The sequence below is a fragment of the Cynocephalus volans genome, chromosome 4 (genome assembly GCF_027409185.1).
Source record: "Cynocephalus volans isolate mCynVol1 chromosome 4, mCynVol1.pri, whole genome shotgun sequence".
Classification (NCBI taxonomy): domain Eukaryota; kingdom Metazoa; phylum Chordata; class Mammalia; order Dermoptera; family Cynocephalidae; genus Cynocephalus; species Cynocephalus volans.
The window spans coordinates 130728311-130751354 of NC_084463.1; the positions used below are offsets into that span (position 1 = coordinate 130728311).

At 50.5% G+C, this 23044-nt stretch overlaps 1 protein-coding gene across 7 annotated transcripts; it reads right to left on the reverse strand.

Annotated features, from left to right (window-relative positions):
• Nucleotides 1–393: 393 nt before the first annotated feature.
• On the reverse strand, nt 394–16488 carry PAX6 (paired box 6). Of its 7 annotated transcripts, none has more exons than XM_063093051.1 (11): nt 16479–16488; nt 12747–12877; nt 11894–11935; nt 11785–11799; nt 10675–10840; nt 5001–5159; nt 4437–4519; nt 4064–4214; nt 3843–3958; nt 1176–1326; nt 394–479 (listed from the first exon to the last, which is right to left on the reverse strand). In XM_063093051.1, exons 1-11 carry the CDS (start codon nt 16486–16488, stop codon nt 394–396), a joined length of 1110 nt encoding a protein of 369 aa, XP_062949121.1. The 7 variants fall into 7 exon arrangements, with proteins under 7 accessions (XP_062949121.1, XP_062949120.1, XP_062949118.1 ...); XM_063093050.1 differs by having other exon boundaries at nt 11692–11799; XM_063093048.1 differs by having other exon boundaries at nt 11584–11799.
• Between the last annotated feature and the right edge of the window lie 6556 nt (nt 16489–23044).

Genomic DNA, 23044 nt, shown 5'->3' on the forward strand with positions numbered 1-23044 from the left:
ATATATCTTGATAAAACTCTTTAAATTCATGGCAAAGCTTGTTGATCATGGTTTCCTTTTTTAAAAAAACAACTTCATGACCAACACAGATCAAACATCCATCCAGTCTACATTGTTCTTTTTTCATTATAACATACAAATGCCCATTTACAAATAATACACCAAAATGAATAAAAGTTTGGATACCAAAATGAAGATTTGTTCCAACTGATATCGTGCCTTCTGTATACAAAGGTCCTTGTTTCAAGTCCATTCCGCAGTGGTACAATACAGGACACAGTTGCAGAACTGAAGTGCTTCTAACAGCCATTTTTCTTTCTTTCCTGAACACCCAACTGTCGTGTCCATATAGTCACTGACTGAATTAACACAATGTTTCCTTTCTTTTTTATTTTACTGTAATCTTGGCCAATATTGAGACATATCAGGTTCACTTCCAGGAACTTGAACTGGAACTGACACACCAGGGGAAATGAGTCCTAGAAGTAGATGAAAGAAATAGCCATGTAGATATTCCCTCCAAAAGACAGGCATGGAGTATGAATTTATAGGTTTTTTTAAAAATCTCTAATACTTAGACATGCTCTACTGTACTTAAAATATATATATTTCAATGGTTACAAACAAAAGTGCAGCTTCAGAAAGTAGACAACATCTATAGGTATGCATACCTATAGAATCCCAAGTCTCCCTCACCCACCCAAAGGACAAGAAAAAAGCTTCCATTTGTTTGTATGTTTGGAACTTTAGCAATAAAGCTGTCTCTGTAACACCAATGTGGTACTTCTTCAACTGCAATGAAAGGTATGCAGGAGATAGGGGGCAGAAAGTCTTCCAACAAGCACCCACCACACAGCTCAGTGGGCCCTCACTGTTGAGCCACGGCTGATAATCTGTCCTCAGAAAATTTACAGTCTCAGGTCTTGTCTTCATATGCAACTTCTGTGACCAAAGTCAGGAAAAATAACTTTGTTTTTTGTCTATATGGTGTTAAATTACTAACTAGCTTAACTGAATTTTTTCCCCAGAGACAAGGGCAGCAAAGAGTTAAACACACCTTCACAAAAGGAAGGCTAGGAGGTTCTTTTTAGGTGAACTTTGAATGAAGAGCGATCACCTGGCCACAGAAGCTGTAAAGGCTACCTCTGTGCAGCCTGCAGAGAGCAGCAGCTCACCTGTTGAAGTGGTGCCCGAGGTGCCCATTGGCTGACTGTTCATGTGTGTCTGCATATGTGGGGGGGTGTAGGTATCATAACTCCGCCCGTTCACCGAAGGGCTGGTGGGCAGCATGCAGGAGTACGAGGAGGTCTGGCTGGGGACTGGGGGCTGTGAGGAGAAAGGCAAACCTGAGGTTACTGAGAAACACATCACACGGTCACATCCCAAGGCTCCCTCCTCCCCAGGAATTCTGCCAACAAGTCTGACCATTAAGGATGCCTCCATGTAAAGTATTGGAATTCCATATGATAAATCTCAGATTGAGCCTCTAACTAGTCCTTACACTGGCCACAACTAAAGTTGCCTACACATCCAACTGCTAATGTAAATTCAGGTAACTGTCCAGCTATACAGTTGGCACTATTTATAAATTAATAGGATTTTTGTCTATCTTCATCTTTTATCTCTGCTGGTATCTTTAGACAACCTGTAGGATAAGGCTCTCCATTAAAACACATCCCCTCTCTCTGCAAATCTGGATCTATTTGGGAACCCTGTGACCCCCAAATCCCATATCTCAAGCTTTGGGGCAGAGAGCAGTGGGAGGAGCTCTCAGTAAAGTGTGGTTTAGGGACCTTGGGAACCTTTCACAGCTGGACTCATGGGATTAAAGATTCTTTAAGGAGGCAGATCCGTAATGATCACAGGTTAAAGTAGTCAGAAGTGTCAGTAAATATAATCCAACCCCATCTGAGAATTAACAGTGATTTCCTCAGAGACCTAAAGACCCAGATTGAAATTGTGTTGCTACCCTCTAAGTGTTCGGAATGGTAGTATTGAGGAGATAAGGCTTTCTCCTAACTAAATAAAAAATACACAGAGCTGGGACAAAATCCCTTATGAGCTCTCATCGGGCTATGCAGCAAACTTGGAATGAATTCATAGAAGCATAATGTCAGGAACAAGGGAGATGACAGTATGACTGAGTAAACTGGAGAAATGTTTAACATTCCAAGATCCACCTTCTTAGAGAGAATGGCTCATCAGAGGAGATTCACAGGAAGACACCTACTCTTATAAAATTGTTGGACATTTTAGTCAATAAGATAAATAGACACACAAACAGGCCTACCTATTCCAAAATTCAAAGAGATTGTTTTTTTCTGAACAGTAAAAGCATTGATCAATTTTATTTTTAATGCTTTATAAATGCATGTACTTTTTGAATTATATAAGTTATATCATTTTTAAAAGTCAGCATTTGAAATAAAGTGACCCCACACACCAGTCTATATGTGGAAACAACCCTAATATAATAGCATCTATTTAATACTTTCTAATTGTTTTCTCATATGCACATTTTGTTATCTTCATGGAAACCTGGATGGTGCTACAATATATAACTGAGCAAGACACTCCGTGGCCTTATTAAAGTCAGATGATGACTTCCAACGTCAAGTTCAAAGAGGCAAACAGACCTTGAGGGCCCTGCCACAGTTTCAGTTTGCATTTGTTTCCAATTCCTGCAATCACTTCCTCTAGGCAACCTGACTTCTGGAAAATTCCAAGGCAGTTACAGCAACAACAACTAATGGGCTGTTAATCCCTTAAATTACATCAATTGCATTATGGCCAATAAAAATAAACACGGGAATAATGCCTCTGAAGTCGCTTATCTATCTGCTCCTATATTCATCTGAAGACTGTGAAACATTTATCTTGGTTTTATTTGGATTTGCAATCCAACAAAAGATGTTCAGTGCAGAACAAACAGTCTGTAACTCCAGAACTGTTTCCAGCAGGGGCTCATGCTGGCCAATCTCACACCGTCGGCATCACTAATTTTTGCACAAACAAGAGTCCTAGGAAAGCCTCCCCAGAAGGCCCACCAGAAGATGGGTTTTTTTCCCATCAAGAATTCATCCAGCAACAAAGGTCTAATATACTCACCTGCCTCATACAACTTAGTACAGGGCCTAGCAATGTAGGGGCTGACAAATATTTGGGACAGAGTCAAGAGCAGAGACAGATTACTATACCAAGTGAATAACATCAAGTTTCCCAGGCAGATAGGAGTGCCACAAACTTGTAACACAATTCATGGCAAAGACACACTAAATTTTAAGGAAATACTTTCTATTCCTTACTTTATTGTAAGATGTCAAGAAAAAAACTAGGCTTTTCCACTATATTAAGTGTATCTCACCATGTAAATATGAATCCTATTTTTGATCTTATTTTCTTCCTCACCAGTTTATCACATAATGCCCAAAATGCGTACAGAGATTGTATATTTATTAATATTGACACATTAATATAAACCCAAATTTTATAAATACTAACCTATTACTATCTCATAATGTACCAGCATTGTTTCCACTTTCTAGTACAAGTTTCACTGGTACCCAAAACATGCCCCTCTATCAAGCTAACATTATGATAAAAGATTATCGTTCTGTTTGGTCAACTTTTTATGACTTTTTTATGGGCGTGAATCAATCAATCAATCAATCAACTAAAAGAGATTGAATCGACTGCCTCAGACTTGACTGGTCAAGCCAGTCACTATAGTGAGAAAGGCTCCGAAGGGTGCAGACACAGCCAATGAGGTCTGCAGGCCCCAACGGATTTCTCACATCTTCTCCCCAACACCCGTTAAGCAGGCAGCTGCTGGCCTCACTTACTTGCATAGGCAGGTTGTTCGCCATGGTGAAGCTGGGCATGGGCGGCAGAGCGCTGTAGGTGTTTGTGAGGGCTGTGTCCGTTCGGCCCAACATGGAGCCAGATGTGAAAGAGGAAACTGCAGGCAAGAGAAAGGACAGATACTCATGGTAAGAATCAGAGCCCAGGATACACAGTTTTAAACACATTTATAAGTAGTACTAGTATTAGTGTTTCAATGTACCAGGTGTGGTGGGTTGTGGGATTGGTTGGTAGACACTGGTGCTGAAACTACTGCTGATAGGAATATGACTAGGTGTGTTGCTGGCCTGTCTTCTCTGATTCCTCAGTTTTTCTTCTCTTCTCCATTTGGCTCTTCGATTAGAAAACCATACCTGGAAATCAGATGGAACAGGTTAGCACTGTGCCTGTCCTCAGCCCAACCTCACCCCTGGCACCTCCATTGCCGCCTTCCCCACCCCATGGCAGCAGAGTATTTAGCAGACTGAACCTGTTACTATTTATATAAATAATTGATGCTCCTTAGAAGCACCTTTGTCTCTAGAAAAGGCATATGTATGAATCACAAAGCATAAAATCACATGATCCTTGGGTACCTGTATTCTTGCTTCAGGTAGATCTATTTTGGCTGCTAGTCTTTCTCGGGCAAACACATCTGGATAATGGGTTCTCTCAAACTCTGAAAGAGTAAGTTGATTTTCTGTGTTGTGACAGAATTACACAAAATGTATCAACCAAGCCCTGGATCAACTGATTGCCACCTCCCTGCTCCCATCACCTCCAACCAATTCCCTTCAAAATGCTTCAAGTATTAGTGTTAACTGTACTTGGAAGAACTTTCCCACCAGAACCAAGTTAAATTTTCTTTGGAATGACATTCAGCGACCCTTCTGTGGTCTGAAATAGACAAATCATTATTTTTCCTTTATAAGTCAGACTTCTAGTCTTTGAATTACTGGTACATGAAAAGAAGAAAAAAGTGCACGCATGCACACACACCCTGAAAGATGACCAGAGGGGGGAAAAAGGAAGAAGAAGAAAAAAAGAAGAAACCTTTTCAGTTCTCTATGCAAAGGGCCCTGGCTAAATTTAGTTCTTTGTACTGAAGATGTGGCATTTACTTTGATTTACTGCTTCTCTACTTTGAAAAACTCCATCACCTTTCTCCAGGGCCTCAATTTGCTCTTGGGTAAAGGATGTTCTATTTCTTTGCAGCTTCCGCTTCAGCTGAAGTCGCATTTGAGCCTCATCTGAATCTTCTCCGTTGGAACTGATGGAGTTGGTATTCTCTGCCCCTCCTTCCTGCTGCTGGCAGCCATCTGGAACAAAAAGAATAGGACAGGAAGAGAAATTTGGAATAACTTGGAACCTCCAAAAGGGGCCTGGAATAGTCGTAAACTCCAAGAGCAGTATATTTTGATAGTCTCACCAAAACTTTCCCAAGGTAACTAAGTGACAGCTTTCTTTTAATAAAAGACACTAGTGACATGTGACATTCGTTACCTGACCACCATTTTCTTTCTGTTTTTATCAGGATGAGATTTTACAATACACACACTAAGTGGCATTTCTTTGAATGACAAAATGAAGTTTCCAATTAAAATGATCTCTCATAAGTAACCCTCACTCCCCAGATGCCTCACCCAGTTCTCTTTCCCTGCAAAATGTATTTACCTATGGCTGTGTTGGGAAAATAGAAGAGTAATGTTCAAGATTTCAGCTGATCTATAATCAGTAATTCCTGTCTAATCAATTAGATGTTGATAGGTTTGTAGAAAATGCTATTAAGAAACCAAACCAAGCTTGTAATCTCTTTAAAAAAATATTTATCTAGTTTTTATTTGAATTCTGCACAGTCAATTTCATTTTAAAGGTTGTGAATTTGGAAGTGCTCGCATTGTTCTGCAGTTTTATTCAACTATTGTATGAGTGCGCTTCGCCTTGACACCTATTACGAGCACAGCTGTAATTATATCATCACCAAGAACAGGCTATAATTGCTGAAAATGGAATTTTATATTTAGATAAAAGGACTGTCCATTCTTTGTAATGTGTTGCACCAGAGAAAAGTAAGATTTCTTTTAAATTTTTAACGTGTAATTTTTAAAAAGAAATAGAGAGTTCACTAACTAGCTAAATATGCGATGCTGCAGCTGAATCTTTGGCATATCATTTAAGAGGTACATTTTTAATTAGGGCATTTCCACCACTTTTAATGCAATTTCTATCATCAAACAGGGGAAAGTTTTATTGTTTTCCCTTGTGCTTGGAGGAGGAGATGTGCACTTGGGCTAGCTCTCTCTCTCCTTGCATCTTGCCAGTGAGGCCACAGCCTGTCTGAAGAAAAGGATCGGGGCACTGACTGGGCCTCCAGGGCCATTGCAGGATGAGTCCTGGGTCTTGGGTTCTGAAGCCCCTGAGGGATACCCACAGGGGCTGACCCCCTCCCAATCCTAGAAACTTGCCCAGTTGGGGAGGGGGGCCACTAGGAGCGACTCGGTGGGAATCGACTGGACCAGGAATATCATTTATAACAAGGAGACAATAGGCAGCGCCTTCAAAGAGTTCAGGGAATTGTGACAGGATCTAGTGGGATCTTTTCAGGAACTTTGAAATGTTTTAAAACCCCAACTTTCTCCCCCATTTAAACAGGCGGATTCATCGGCACTGGCCACCATATGGGCCCTTGGAGATCTATTGAGATGACCACCAACACTTGAATAGCGAGGGGCTGCTTTTCAGCGCCGCACAATGCCCCGCGAGTAAGGGAAACTATTAAACTCCTGGGGCAGGAGCGTTGGCAAACTTTCGCGGGCAGAATTTTGAGGCCACAATGAGCGCAGACAACAAAAGGATTCTCTTGAGGCGTGCAGCGGGCCACATTGTGTTACAAGAAGCCCAGTCAACAGACTTTTCAGTGAAGTGTGTTAACCCCTCTGCTCTGCTATCATTAATCACTGTCCGGAGAACGGGTGCCTCGGTGCTATTTAGGGCGCTTGGCTGGGGGGATGGAAGGTGGATGGGGGGCCGAGGCCGGGGCTGGGGGAGGCAGGCAGGAGGGTGGGGGATGGGGGGCGGGCAGAGACGGAAGGGGAAAGAGGACTTGAAAGAGGAGGAGGCCAGAAAGGTAAACGAAGAAAAGACAGGAAAGAGCGTTGAGAGGAGAAAAGGAAAAGAGGGTCGAACGAGAGAGGGGGACAAAGAGGACAAGGACAACGAGGGACAGAGAGAGGATCAGTAAAGAAGCCCGGCTCCCCTCTGGGTCGTCCTGCAGGGCGGCTGGGCCGAGGGCGACACGCTGGACCCCCGTGCGCTGGCACTCGTGTCTGCTCATCTACTGCCCCCACTTCTGGGTGACTTTTCAAGGGAAGAAATGGGGAACCGCACCCTCCATCCTTATTTTTGGTTCGATGAAGAAGGAAGACTAGAAATAATCCTTTTGGGTCAACTAGAAAAGGCCGTCAGTGATTGTTTTTGGAAAATAAACAGAAACTTGTGCTGCCACCGGCATTTAGAGCGGGGACACTGAGGAGAACAAAACCCCCTCCTCCCCAGAACGGTCGCCCAGGCCCCTCTGCCTTCCAGGAGCCTCCTCCCCCCAGGCCCTCTTCTGGCACATTCGATCTTGCCAATTAAACAGACCTGCCCTGGTCTTCTCAGAAGACCCCTCTGCTCGCATTTGCTTTTCTGACATTTCCTAGTTTTAAAACGTGGAGATTCGTATTTGTTCTGTCGCACACGCTCTTACACACCTACGCGCGCCATAGCCGCCCGGGGCCTGCGCTGGCTCCATTTCAGGGGAGGAAAGTCAAGAGAGATAGGGGAGTCGACTTTATTTTATTTGACTTTATTTAACTTTGTCCTGCAGGAGAGGAACTAAGCCAGCAAGCAGAAACCTGCGGCGGCGGGATCCCTCCCCGACCGCCGAGAGCGCGCGCGCCACTGAAAGTTCGTTGGCTACTTTGAAAGTGGCAACTATTTGCAGCCAGGCGCTGAGAGCGCCGTCACTTTTTTTTTTTTTTAAGTGGATTTACCTTCCACTCTTCAAGCTTTAACAAACTAAAACTAGAAGTTGGATCTCGAATTCCCCACATGATAAACCCAAGTGGTAGACAATTAAGATATCTTCTTTAAAAGGCGCCCCCTCGGAGCCGCGCAAAAGAAGGGGCCTTCAATGGGCGCCGTCCACCTTGCAGCTAATCCGTGAGAAGGCGAGTGAAAGCGCCTCCCATTATCCCAGCCCCGGGACCATCTGACGCTGGGGATAGGATTTGTTTCCTGGAAGAAGGAGAAGAGAGGGGAGGGGGGGAGAAGACGCTGGGAAATAAAATCATTCCTTAGTTTCTTAGTGTCTTAATCAGTGAGGCGGAAAACAAGCAAGAAAAGATAGCAACCCGGTTGCGGCACCTTTTCAGCTCTGGAGCGCGGATCAAAACATTGTAGCATCTGTTGAAAGAGAGACCGGCTAAATCCTACAGAGGGCCTGGGTCTTACGGGGGGCGGGGGCGAGGGGAGGAGATAAGAAGCAGTGTCTCCGGGATCCCTAAAACCACCAAATCGCTGGAGAATTGGGGCCGGATAGAGTTGTCTCTTGTTGTCAGCCCACGTCGTCACGATTTTATTCACCGCCGCATGGCGCTCATCAGATGGAAACCATATTTGTCTCCCTCTGAGACCTAACCTCGCCTTATGCTTTCGGAGTAATGGACTCTTTAAAGCCCAAGAGCAGCTTCCCGGGCCGGGAAAGGGGGCCGTGGGTGGGGTGGGGGGGACCCTCTTAGCGCCAAAAGGCCTGAGGATGTCCCCAGAACGCGAGCGGAAGCGGCCCCCGCGCCCGCGACCCCGCGCTGGGTTGGCTCCTCACGCAGCGGGGGTGGCTGTCGGCGCCTGGGGGAGGATGCGCAGGAGTGGGGCGCTGGGGGTGGGGGGCAGTTGGTGACCCAGAATTCCCTAGCAACTGGGCACATAAAAGTTAAAATCTCCTAAGTAGCGCCACCTCCGGCCCCAACCGTCACCACCAGGCCCTCACGTTCCCGGGGACGAAAACCTGCCTTCATCAGGCGCCGCCTCTGGTGGAAGCTACTGCCCTCGGCGTCTGTTGGGACGCCGGGAAGCAAAGGGGGGTGTCCCTCCCCTGCGCCCCAGGCAAACGAGAGCCCTCGCGCCAGGGAGGACCCGGCGTGGGGACTCTGGACTCAGCCCTCCCAGGCCCGGCCACCGTGCCCTGCGCCCTCCCCAAGACTTCTTGGCCCAAGTCGGCCTGACGGCGGGGGACGGGTCACCGGGACTTCTGTTGGCTGGGGGCGGAGGGGTGGACGTGGCGAGTGCCAAGTCCGGGCGTCACTTGGGTGTGTCCGGCGTGCGCACGTGGGAACGTTAGAGTGGCCGAGGTCAGGCGGGAGGTGGGTGTGCGCACTGGGCCGGGTCGCTCGTCGCAGCAGAGGAGGGAGCGGGCCCGGGCCTGGGGTTCGGGGCGCGGGCGGGGTCGCCGTGGAGCCGGGCCCTGCGCGTCAGGAGGCCTCCGCCGGCCGAGCGGCCGCGCTGGGAAACCAGCAGCGAGCGCTTTGCTCCCTATCTTCCCAGTGTCCGTCCTATATTGTTTTCTGCTCTTAAAACTGACATGTCTAATTGGCAATTGGTGCCGAATCGTGTCCAGAGGTCTCTTGTGGAACATTTCTACAGCTGTCTCCTTCAACTAGACGCTTATTCATGTCGCCTTAATGAGAAACAAAACGTTCTCTAATGAGCAATTACAGAGCGACAGGATTGTTCCCATAACAAATTCTTGCGAGTGACAGAAGCATCCTTTGTACCAGATATTTCGCATACTGTTACCGATTTCCCCTTCTCTAGCCCGGCTCCGTGGAGGCGCCGGGCATCCGGAGCCGGTCCGGGAGCGCACGGATGTGCGGGCAGCCTCGTCGCTGTCCCCACGCGGCTGCCCCCGGCCCAGAGCCCCCAGGCTCCGTTGTGCTCTGGGAGTGAGACGCCACGTCCCATTATCCCACATATTATCTCCTTGTCACGAGGACAACAAATACCGATTAATCTTCGGAGTAAACTGTTTCCTATTCTTGACCAAACTCCCCTTCGGTGTGTGGGGGAGGGGAGAGCCAACCTACTCCCCTCCCCCACCCGCTCCTCTTCACCCATCCTTCTCGAAGACCTGGGGCGTTCCAGGTCCCACTTCTACTCCCAGCCCAGGAGCCACTCTGGCACCCCACAGTCCGGCTCACAGTATCTTCACCCCACGTCTTCTACGAGGTCGCCACCCGCAGAGAATGAGAACTAGATACCCAGAAGGGTGACCGGGGCTGGAGCAAGGATGGTGGGGTGGTTTTACCTGGGACACCACCCCTTCCAAAGCCCCATCCTCCCCATGGCCCTGCATCTCGCTGCTCACCCTCTCATATGCACCCTACTCGTCCTCACATAATTTGTCAATTACGACAAAAAGCAAAACGATACAATTATGTTTACCTCACAGTCTGTCAGTGTGTTAACTTGTCACACTTCTACAGCAAGGGGGCTCTCCCTGCATTTCAATGTCACATTTGAATAGGGCATCACGCGGCTGGCTCTTACACACACATACATACCAGCCACGTTCATACTACCCTTGACATACACAACCCTCACAGTCTCAAGCCAACAAGGCGGTTCAATGAACACCACCTCCACACAAGTCAATGTGTCCCAGGCCTTCTAACGCAATCCTGCCCATTACAGTCCCCAGAGCACAGAAGTCAGAGAGGAGGAAAAGGTTGGGGAAGGAGAAGACAGCAGAGGCGCTGCATATAGGGAGAGTTAGGAGGATGACCGCTAGGGTTTTACCTTGCGTGGGTTGCCCTGGCACCGAAGTCCCCGGATACCACCCGGGGCGGGTGCCCCAGCTTCCGGTCTGCCCGTTCAACATCCTTAGTTTATCATACATGCCGTCTGCGCCCATCTGTTGCTTTTCGCTAGCCAGGTTGCGAAGAACTCTGTTTATTGATGACACCTGCAAATCAGACCAAAATCAAACCAAATGGTAGCGTCTCCTGAAGATACAGTCACCCCACCTTAAGACCCCATCTCAGCTCTTCAACCGCCTCAAAGAACGACCCTCAACACATTAAATGGCTCTCAGCCACCCTGGAACAGTGGGTGGATTTGCAGATACATCGTGGAAAGTATGAGAGCCATCACTTTGGGCATGGAAATGGAGTTGGGTAGAGAATAGGGGGACTGGGGGGGGAGGAAGGCTCCTTCACCATTGCTCAGTGTCTCTACTGACCTGAGCTTTGGCTTTGTTAAAAGACTTCCTGAAAAAATATTTAAACTTGGTTTAGAGCATTCTTTCGTTTTATTTGTTTCATATTAGGGTGGAAATGGATGTGATGCCTGGAGCAAGGTTCACGCAGGTGGATTTGGAGGAAGTTAGAATCGGGTTTTCATTTTCCTTTCCCTTCTTGATTCAAGTTCCTGTCCCATGCCTCCACCCTCTTGTTTGCAGCATGCAAATGAAGTGAACAACTCCCCACACCTGACTCCCATTGCTCAGACGGTCGAAAAAAAGGTCAGGGCACTCTTCTCAATACCCCCAGATGCAAAGGAGACAAATATGGAGCAGCAGGAAAGGGACAGAGATAGAGAGACACTGGGGGAGGGGGAGGAGAGTGGGAGGAGGTAAAGAAAGAGGTGGTAAGAAGGAGAGAGCGTGGAGCTTAGGGCAAGGAGGGTGAACGTTCCCTGTGAACTTACACTTGGTATGTTATCGTTGGTACAGACCCCCTCGGACAGTAATCTGTCTCGGATTTCCCAAGCAAAGATGGACGGGCACTCCCGCTTATACTGGGCTATTTTGCTTACAACTTCTGGAGTCGCTACTCTCGGTTTACTACCACCGATTGCCCTGGGTCTGATGGAGCCAGTCTCGTAATACCTGCCCAGAATTTTACTCACACATCCGTTGGACACCTGCATAGGGGAAGTGGACAGAAAACCACATTATTAATAATTTCAAGACAAAAATAAAATTGTTTAAGTATGCATTAAACAATGACAAGCTTACGTTTTGATTGTCCAGCACTTGGACTTTTGCATCTGCATGGGTCTATAACACAAAAATATACCTTCAATGGTACGAGAACTTACTGTAGAGAGCTTTTTTCTTAAAATTACATTTGTAGCCCTAAAAACTACAAATATGATACTTTCAAACAGTTTGAACTAAAAAAAAATTTTTTTAAGTTTTTTTAAAAACTGTTTTCTTAAACACAGCCTGAAGATGCATCAAAACGAAGTCAGATTAACTTTTTTGTGCTGACCTTGCTAAAAGTGGTTATGTTTTAAAGAGCAAAGAGAAAAAATAAACTGAATTTTCACTTCTTTTTCCTTAAAAAAAAAAAAATATATATATATATATATATGTCCAATTGAGTTAATGTGAGTTAGGGAGGGGTAAATAGCATCTGTCTTTTAGAATCAATATATATTCTTCTTAAACATGAAGAATGCAAATAAACATCTCAAAATTCAAGGGAAATATGGGATGGGGGAGAGAGGAATGAAATTATGCCGGTTCATATAACTCAGCTCATCACAGTTCATAAACTGTTAGCACAATGAATGTCTTTACCAAATGAAAAGAGAAAGTTTTTTAAAATTCACAGTTTGTTTGTTTGTCTGTTTGTTTTTTCCTAAGCAGATGAGTTATCTTATGTAACCGACCCAGGCTGAAAGAGGTAGGGAAGGATGGTGGAAGGAGAGGGGAAATTGGGAAGGCAGGGGCCTGGGGCCTGGGGGTTAGGGCGGGTAAGGTTGGGGGGTCCGTAGTTAGCAGCGTTTACAGGAAGAAATGAAGAGAGGGCCTCGAGAGCAGAGGGCCGCGGGGGCGGCGAGTGGGGCGGCGCCGGGAGGATCACCTGCAGAATTCGGGAAATGTCGCACGGCCGGGCCCCGCTGTGAGCTAGCTCTACAATCTTCTGCCGGGTGGAGTCCGGCAGTGGCCGCCCGTTGACAAAGACACCACCGAGCTGATTCACTCCGCTGTGACCTGAGGAAAGGGAGAGGAAAGGAGAGGAGAGGGAAGAGGAGAGAGCAGAGTGGAAGAGAAAGAAGAGGGAAGCGGAGGAAGAGGAGGAAGAAGAGAAGACAACCACAATGCATCCTCAGCTCCCTGCCAACCCGTGCCAACCTTGGCGATCAGGTCCCTGCTATCGACCAAGAGACGACAACAGGACCACCAGCCATGCGGGACATCGCGCAGCCCGGCCCCAAACACAGTGCTGCTCCTGCCCACTGGACTGAAGAAGCACCGCAGAGTCAGACACATGCCAAGGAACAAGACACACGGACCCCACTACCATCATCGCCCTCACAGTGCCCCCAACGCGCTGCCGCTCTTCATCAACATTACAGCCAGCCCCTGAGCACACAAGGTGAAAACAATCCTCTCTAAAAATCTCCTTCCAAAGACTCCTGAGTGTCATCGTAAACCGTGGGTTCTACAAAACCCACACTGAACCTCCCAGATCTCTGCAGGGTTGGAACCATGAGAGCAAATCCAACAGCCCTTCAATGCTCCTCTGGACGCTAAAGTCCAGAAACATTTGCGCCACAATCCAAACTCTGGTGGAGGCACGGCACATGCACCAGGTTCTGTTTCATTTTGTTTTGTTTTGTTAATAGGAGAAGGGAAGGGAGAAAAGTAGAGAAGAACCGAAGAGGCAAATCTGTGGCTAGTGAACCTCAGTCTGGTCTCCGCACCTCCCCTGCAGGCTTGAGGGTCAGAGCCCCCGCTCGGCTCCAACCACAGAGCAGTCCGGCTGCCTCGAGTGGGGCCGAGATCGGGAGTCAGTTCGCACCGGCCACTGCCCGCTTTACTTCCGCTGCTGAACCCCGCCCTCCCCTCGGCCAAGGGCAGATATTAGCAAGAACCAAAAACAGAAAAGAAAAAGACCACATCACAGACAGTGTCCCCTGTCCCTGCTTTTTTGTAGCTCACATCCCCCATCTTTGCAACTCACAACCTCAACCCATTGTCTAGTCTTAGAGAATAGGAAGAGGGACTTAGCACCTCCCTGCAGCCCCCTCCCCAGAAACCACAGCTACACAAATAAAGCCAATCACCGATTTCCACTTCCTTAAAAATCTCCAACCTGCAGCCCCGACTCTAGAGAACAGCCCTCCCAGGAGAAGACGTGGCTCCCTGCTCGCTTCTTCTCTCCTCTCCTCTCTTCTCTTCTCTTTGGAGCCTCCTGATAAATTGACTCCAGGAGCCTGAGCTTCTTAGCAATAAATAAGCTCCAAATATAGAAGAGGGGGGAAAATATGATGAGCCTCTCTGACATTTGTCTTTAAAATAAAACTAGCTGCACGTCAAGTTTGAGCTTAATTTCTGGAAATAGGCGGAAGTCGCTCCGGATCATGCATGGAAGGCTAATTGAAAAGATCAGTCGGGGCGCTTGTGGCAGCCTTGTCACTTTGTGACAGTGCTCCGCTCCGGGAAATTGCATCGTCACGACAAACGGGACCGTGATAAAACGACCCTTTCCGTCCCTATTTGTAGATCACTCAGACGAGATTGAACTGCACTCGTTTCCCCTTCGAGGGGAGCCGCGTTTTCAGGGTAGCCGAAGGCTTGAGACCGAGGGGGGGGGTGCCACCGAGGGGGGGCCGGAGCCTCAACCCGATGAGAAGTGACAGGCGTTTGGGGGATCTGGGCTCCGGTCCGGCCCAGCGCAAGCGGGGACATTGCAGGGACACCGCTTCTCCAACAAGCAAGGCCTAGCCTGAGCTTCCGGTTTCTCCTTAATTCCCTTTATTGCCTTCCTTCGCTTCACAGGTCCAATCTACTGCTCAGCTACGGAGCCCCACCTCTGGGCAAAGGGAGCCTTCCTGGAAAAAAGAAAGGCTGTCCCAGAAAGAGACTGAGAGAGACTTTCCAAACTTTGCCTACAGCTAGGGCAATTCTCAGTCTACGAATGCCAAGGCACAGGAGGCCGCCTAATCGTAGATCTCCCTCCTCCCCCCATTGCAAAAAAGAACAACGTGCCCGCCACCTCCGCAGCTACGGCCGGTCGGTGCTCGCCCAGGAGACGCCCGGGCCAGGGCGCCTCTGTCAGCATCGAAATGGCAGCGAGGAAGCGCAGCTCTAAATTCCCCTTCAGAGGTTAAGCCTCAATCATTGTGTCCCTTCCCTAGGGACGGCTGGCTCTCTCGCCTTGTGGCGATGATTATGCGCCTAGAATTCGACCGCGAAGCGTCTAATAGGAAAACATATGGTGACAATTTGGATGCTCCGCGCCTCGCGCACACCCGGGAACTAGAGGCACAAAGCCGCGCGGACCGGCCCGCGACCCCGCGCCCCTCGGGGCCCGCCAGCCAGGCCGCAGCGGCAAACGCTCAGCGCTGAGCGCCCCGGCCCAGGCCCACCAGAGAGCCTGCGGCTGGGGAGTCTGAGCTGCAGGGGGAGAACTCAGCCGCCGGAGGGGCGAGCAAACGCATGTGCCTTGCGAAAGCGGTGCCGCCTGGGCCAAGGCCTGCGGTCTGGCAGGTTCTGCACAAGTACCACCGCAAAGCTCGCCACCTTGGTGCCCTTTGCAGAGCTTCAGGTGCACCAGCTCCCGCGGCACCAGGGGGTGACAAGCGTTTCCAGAACAGATGGGTGTGACGCTGAGGACCCTCTTAAGTCTTTGCGGTTCGGCAAGGGTGGGTTGCTAGAAGACCGAGGCCTTTCCACAATCCAAATACAGTTGAGCCCTTAAGCCAGGTACGGATTCCAAATCTCAATCTGGGCCTACTTTCACTGGGCCTCTGGGCTTCCAGACCCGAGCACTAGACTAGCCCTGCCACATACCAGCACCCATGGACTGAGCAGGAAGGTGGGTGGGGACTCAAGGAGTCTGGGCAGAGGAAAGGAGGGAGGCACAAGAGCCGTAGGATCAAACGCACTATGGGCCTGGGACGACCAGGACCCACGGAGATACAGCTGCCAGGACAGGGCTTTTCCAGTTCCTGGGAGCAGCCCACACCCTCTTCCCAGACCTAATAAACCCTGCTCTCTCCCGCGCCCATAAAAGCCCCATAGTGCGAGTTTACCACCCCCACCCCACTGCAGGCCTGGGTGTACGCTCTCCTTCCCCTCTAGGCCCATGGGGGTGGAGGGGAGGAGCTGCCCTGAGAGTGCCTGTGGAGGGAAGCCCCCCACCCCGCCCGGTCGGTGGAGACATTCAGTCTTGGCTAAACCCAAAGGGGCCTCCTTCGCCTAGCGCAACTAGGCGAAGCCTTCGCCCCGCCCTGCTCAGCCCAGCCCCTCTCTCCGGGGTCAGAGCCCGGGCAGGGGCGGGGAGGGGGTGTGAGTTACAGGATTTGGAGGGGATGGGGTTTCTCTACAGCAGCTTCGAAAACTCGGGCGGGTTGTTCTGAAGGGCTCTCAGCCCCTGTTCTGCCAGGATCGAGAACAGCAGAGCAAATGCCCATCCCTCGCGGGTTGCCTGGAGGCGAGGTGCGCGCAGCCACCTTGTGTCCCCCAGCCTCCTCCCTCTGGCCCGGCGACCTGGTCAGTGTGGCCGTCACGAGCCTCTGCGCCCTCCCCTGACCCGCAAGTCCGCACGTCCCCAGCCCGAAGTCCGAGAAAGACCAGAGGCACTTACTGTTCTGCATGCTGGCGCTGGCTGAAGGCCGCAAGATCCCACGGGGCTTGAGTATGGGGCTCTGTTAGCAAGAAAATCGGAGTTAATCCCGGGCCGCTGCACCAGGTAGCCCTGAACTCCCTCCCAAGGAAGACATGGGGCCAGGACAGGAGAATTCCCCTTCTTTAGCAATTGATCCACTCAACCGCTTGGGGCGATCATCTGAGGGTCATCCAGCTCTGCCCTCCAGTGCATGCAAAATCTGCAATTAGGGTTTCAAATAAAATACTCCAATATTTCCAATTTGTCCTCCAAATCCTTTAGTAGCTAACCTTTTAATGAGGAGAAATGATGACCCAATTTTGAATATTTTTTCCATCTGAACCATAATGAAGAAGCATTCTGAAATAGTTTGTTTTGGCTCTTTAAGGTTTTGAAGCCCAAAGCAGCCACCACAGAACTTGCCTGAAACCTGGGATGTCTGTCCACTCTTACAATAAAAGGCCTCACACATCTGCACACCCCTAGTTAAAGTCTTCCCCCTAAGACAAAACAGAAGGAGAGAAGAATATGTAAAACTGTGGCTCAAAAGCATAGGTCTATGGGCTCTCCAAGCCCCACTGTCAGGAAAGAACGTGCATCTAGGGTTCACACTGCCATAAAACGCTAAATACCAGCATTACACCCACGTTTCCAGTGACTTCTTCCACAGAAGTTCCCACTCTCTGGAAGTGGCTGCTCTGACCTGGCTTGGGAGAATTGGAGAATCTGAGGAGTTGGCATCCCACTTTGCAAAAATATCTAGAAGAGGAAGTGGGAAACAGGACAAACTGTGGCATAAGGAGTAGAGGCCAAAAGCTGGCGGGAGGCAGAAGGAGACTAATACCTGAAGTTTGGAGGTGAGGAGAAGGGGACCTCCGAACTTTGTGACATCTTAGGGCACAGGCTGGTGCAGTTTGGGAGCACTCCAGGGCCACACTAGCTCTTTCCTTAAGGAATTTCACCAACTCAATTTTCCCAAGGCCCCCAGAACCTAACTCTCTGGTTACCCCTTTATCCATCACACCCATCTCCCCCCCCCAAAAAAAATCTTTCCAGTCAGGACCCCTCTCCATTTATCTCTGAGCCCTTCTGGGACTTTGAAAGTGACAAGTCCAACTTCTTCCCCCAAACCTCACTTATTGTGATTAACTTCTCTCCTGGCATTTAGATCTTCCCCCCTTTTACTGTACTGTGACACACGCTGTCTACCTCGCCTCACTGCTTTAAAAAGTACAAACAGGAGGGGGTGAGCGTGGTTGACAAAGCTGACAGACAGCGAACAATGGCTTCCATTCTCCAGCTCTCCCAAACCCAAAGAGCAAAACCGAGTCTCCCTAACCAGCAACACAGCTTCCAACCAAACGTACCAACAACCCACCAACTCACAAAGGGAACAGTGGGACGCTTCTTGCTTCATAAGTCCTGACCTAGTGCAGGTCCCTCCACCACCCCCTCCCTGCCTTCCCCTAAATGGAAGGCTCTTGGGGGTAGGGGTGAGAAAATAGAAAAGTAATTTCTTGTTATAAATATCTGGAGGTAATTGTGTTACTGGTGTGAGTTGTTAGGGGCTGTAAAAAGATACAACGGCACCGTGGGGAGCTCAATTGGGAAGAGAGAGTTACAATAAAGAGCCCATTCAAGAGATTTGCCCAAAAAAAAACAAAAGAAAAGAAAAGTAAAATAATGAAATAGTCACAGCATCATTTCTCCTTTTTAAAAATCTATTGTTTTTCCTGTTTGCCTATGCTGATTATTAATTTTGCCTGCCTGCAAGCAAAGAATTCCAAGAAGCACATTTTTCTCTTCAAGGCCATTCATGGTCTAATTTTTAACTTGCTGGGAGGCAGCTTAAATCCATAAAATTAACCTAAAAGAAGGACTTTTTCTCCATATCCGAATGTGGCCTAGTAAATATTGGCCAGAGGAGAGGGCTGCCTAGTCACCCCTAGCTGGGCCGGCTCTCCAACACCTGCCTCCTGCCGCTCAGTCTCTACATCCAAAGTCATTCCGCAGACAAACGGAAACCCCAACTCCGATAAAGAATGCCCCCCACCAAAGGTGGGACTCTGAAGCTGCAAAGTAGTAGCCGGTGGGGAGTGGAATTCCCCTAGGAGGGGTAAAACTTCCTGAACTTCTCTCTGTAACCCACGCGGTACACAATAACAACTGAATGCCCCCATTCTGGCTAGTACCATCTTGATGCCATTTTTAAAAATTCACTAGCTGATCCCAGAGAGTCCTAGCTGATTATTTCAAAGCAGCTGGGAAGGTGGTAGCATTTCAAGTTCCAGTTCTGCTCCATTCCCACCCCTCTCTCGGCTAAGAAGCTATCTAATTACTTAAGTAGTCGTTAACACTTAGTGCAAAAGTGACCCGGGAAGTGGGGCACACAGACACCCGGAAGCAGTCGTGTGTGGAGAGACCAGACCCCCCAGCCACAGCCCGAGCCCCCCAGCTCAGCCCGAAGCTTTGTACAGCCTTGGCGGGGCCATAGACCCACATCCGGAATGAAGGAGTCTCCAGACTCTCAAAGTCACCCCCGGGGCCTTGTCCACTAGGCCACTGGGCCATTGCCCCCTCCCTGTCCCCAACACAAGCCTCAGCTTTCAAATGCTGTTGTTGTTTTAATTACTTAATTCTCAAAATCTTTCCCCAAACTCTTTAGTTGGGGTAAAGGGGAGAGCTCGCTATCTGTCCTCCCGGGCCCCAGCCAAGGAGTAATTAGCAATTAAGATGACAAAGTTTTATTCTCTAGAGCCAAATAAGATAACAACTAATCAAATTGCCTTTAGATGTTTGCAAAGGTCACCGGCTATAAAAAATGTAATGTCAACGGCAACAACTATTATTTCTCCTCAGTAAACTCACCAGGCTTTCAAGCTCTCTGCTTTTCATTTCGTTCTCTGCTCCCACCCCCTCCTCAAACCTTCTCAAGTTCGAGTTAAACGTTCAAAATGGCTTAGGGAACTTGGGAGAATATGAGGGAAAGAAAGAAAGAAACCACATTCACTTTGTTTTTAAACTTTCTAGAAATCACTCATGACTGAAGGGCCGGGTTTTAGCACTCGAAAAAGAAAGCATTTCCACTTGAAATTCAACTCCATTTCCCCCAATTACACTTGCTAAAATTCAGGGCTATTATGGCGCAGAGAGACTGAGAAAATCTGCTCAAGGAAAGAGGCAACAACTTTATGAACTTTGAAAAGACACTTTTCCTCCCGAGGTCTTAGAATCGAAAAGCTCTCAAATTACTCAGACTAATTAGCTGAGAGAGGATGTGATCAGACGAGGGGGGAAGCCAATGCTTTCATATTGATATTTTTTTAAGGCCTCACAAAGAAAAAATCAGGGGATTGGGAGTTAAAAAAAAAAAAAAAAAGGAAAAAAGAAAGAAAGAAAGCCAACCACCTTTCGCCTCGAAACTTGTTGAGATGGCAACACCGGGGCGGCTTGGTTAGAAGAAGACAAGGAAAAATACCCACCGAGCGCCGGGGACCGGAGGACAGGGAGGACCCCGGCTTTCGCAGGGCGAGGGACAGGGGGGTGGTGGGGGAAGCCTGGGGAAGCACAGAGTTTGCAAGTTCCGAGCTCCGCGCTCAAGTTAAGTTGGGGACAACAGCCCGGGGGCTTGATGGAAGCTGACAGTCGTCCCGCTTGGCTCTGGGCTCCCTCGGAGCGCGTCCGACCGCCTCGGCCTGGTGGCTTCCTCCCCGGCTCGCGCTCGCTCGCGCTTTCTCTCTGCTCCGGCGTGTGGCTGCCTTGAGGACGGACTCCGTTCTGGAGTGGCTGGCTCGGCGGCGGGCACGGTGCCCCCTCGGCGCTCAAGTGCCAGCGGGCTCTTCTGCGCCGGAGTCGAGCGCGGCACAAAGCCGGAGGGCGGGCGGGCGGGCGGCGACGCGGAGAGCCGGCCCCTCGGCGCTCCCTCGGCGCGCCAGCTCTCTGCAGCTCGCTGGGCCCCGGGCTGGACAAAGCAGCCGGCAGCGGCCGGTCTCTGCGGCCGTTCCCGGGCCTCGGGCACCGCGGAGCCTCCTCGTCTTCTCCCGCCGGCCGGGAGCATTTGGCGACGCTGGGGCCGCGAGCCGCGGCTGCTGCCGCGCTTGGAGCCTCGGTTCTTCCCGCGAGCTCAGCCCGCGCTGGCGCCGGCGCTGGGGCTGAGCCGGCCGCCCGGCCCGAGCCCTGCGCCGCTGCCACTCGCCGGCCGTCGCCCTCCGACGCGGGCTTTCGCTGGAAGTAGAAAGTTTGGGCTCCTGCGTGGAAACTTCTCTGGCCCAACTCTCCCGGCGTGGCAGTGGGGGGAGGGGACCGGCGAGAGGGGAGGAAGGAAGGGGGGAGTGAGGGGGAGACCTGCCTGAACATCGCAATAAAAATAAAGCGAGAAGAAAGAAGCGGACTCACCTTTATGAGGCATCCTCTCTCGTTGTCAAAGCTCCTGCCAAGAGTTTTGTTTGGTTGGGGTGTTTTTGTTTTTGTTTTTGTTTTTTTGCTGTTTTTGTTGTTGCTTAAATACCACAACGGTTTGAAATGACGGTGTATGAAAGGAGTTGCTGCTGAGAGTTTTCTCCACGGAGGCTGCTGGGCTGGTGTGTGAGAGCAATTCTCAGATCCCTGGGAAGGAGACAGAGATTGACAATAAAATGGGCTGTCAGCGGCTGGAGAGTGAGAGATAAAGAGTGTGGGTGAGGGAAGTGGCTGCAGCCAGCACACCTATGCTGATTGGTGATGGCTCAAGTGTGTTAATGTGTGTGTGCCGGCGCCCGGCCTCGCCTCCACCGCTCCTCACTGGCCCATTAGCGAAGCCTGACCTCTGTCATCATCCTCCAGCAAAACACTTCCTCCTGCGCCTGAACCAGAGCGGGAAATGAGGCCGAGCCACGGTTCGCTTTTCAAACCCACTAATCACTCCGCAACATGCAAATGCACCGCTCGCTCCCACACAAAATATTGCTTTATGCAAAGCAGCGCCGGGCCCTCGCGCCAGCCGATTGGATGCTCCCTCTCCCCGCCTGGTGCAATTGGTCCGTTTGTTTGAATATGAATACACTTGTTTTCGGCTCCGCCGGTGGGTCCCGGCTCCGCTCCCCGGCGCTGGGCCCCCGCGCCCTGGCTCTGGCGCTCGCCGACATCTCCCGGCTCCGCGCGCTCCGGGAGTCAGCGCGGCCCGCACTGAGGCCACGAACTTGAGCGGTCGAGAGAAGGCCTCTGGGTTGGGGGTCGCACCCGCAACTCCCCCAAGCCGGGCGTGGGAGTCCTAGCCCACGTAGGGAGCGAGTTTCTGCAGCTATGCGCGGTCCTTTCTTGCCAACTCCAGTGCGGCTTGGCCTGCCGCCCCGCCCCCGCCCGCCCTCCCCTCCCGCTCCTGTCCCATCGCGGCCTGGGCCCGAGGACACCGAGCACAGCAGTGGCCTCACCCTAGCCCACCTGGCCTCTGGGAAGAAGAGGAAAGGGGCGGGAGCGTCGCTGAGTCCGGCAGCTCCACTCCGGCGTCAGAGGCCGCCGCGACGCCTAGGCCGAGAGGAGGCCGCCGGGCCAAGAACTCAGCGAGGCCAGCGGCCTCCCCAGCCCGGGACTCCCGGACCTGTCCAGTCCCCCTCTCCCGCCTCCCCGGTCCTTTCTTTTCTCCTTTCTCCTTTCGGAAGCCGCGGTGCGCAGCGGTGCCGAGGCACAGCCGGGCTGGAGAGGCCCGAGTAAACACGCCACTTACTTTGTGTACAGAGGGTTCTTGTGAAAAGCCCTGAAGAGTCCTCACCAAACACTCACCAACTTCTTCCACGTGCCATTTGTTGACTAAGTGCGGCTGCTTTTCCGGGCGCCCGAGAGGAGGGGAAGCGAGGGGGAGATAAGAAGGGAGGGGGAGTGGTGGAAGCTTGGGGGGGGATGACCAATGCTGGAAGAGATTGTGTGTGTGTGTGTGTGTGTGTGTGTGTGTGTGTGTGTGTGTGTGTGTGTGTGTGTGTGTGTGTGTGTGTGTACGCACCCATCGGCGATGTTGGTATGTCAGTGAGTGTGGTTGTGTGCCACCGGTTATCTGTGTGTGGTGCGTGTCTCTGCACCACGACTCCCTCTCCTGGGTCTGCTCAGTGCACAGAGGCAGCTCCCCTACTGCTGCTGCCAGAAAACCGGGTAGGAAAGTAAGTAAATGGTTTTTCTCTTCTGACCACACACCAGAAGTCCATTTGTTGAATGCCGGACGATTAGGACACACCTCAGTACACTCCAAAGGCGCCCCTCGGAGCCCGCGGTTAAGGTGACAGGGGAGCCAGCGGCTGCCTGGTCCTGCGCTGTCTCGAGCTCTCTCGGAGCCTGTGGACCATGGAGGCGGGAAGGGGAAGGCCTGGGATGCAGGACACACCCCAGGACCCAGCAAAGTGGGATGGAGTTGGAAAAGCTGAGACAGGGAGGCTGGAATGAAGCCACCGCCGGGTACACTTGACTCTTATGGACTTGGGAGAAGTGCTGAAACTCAGAGCTCATCTCTAAAGCCTGCGCATTCTGAACTCGCTGCAGACAGGCCGCTGCTGCCACAGCCCCTGGGATCCGGGAAGGTG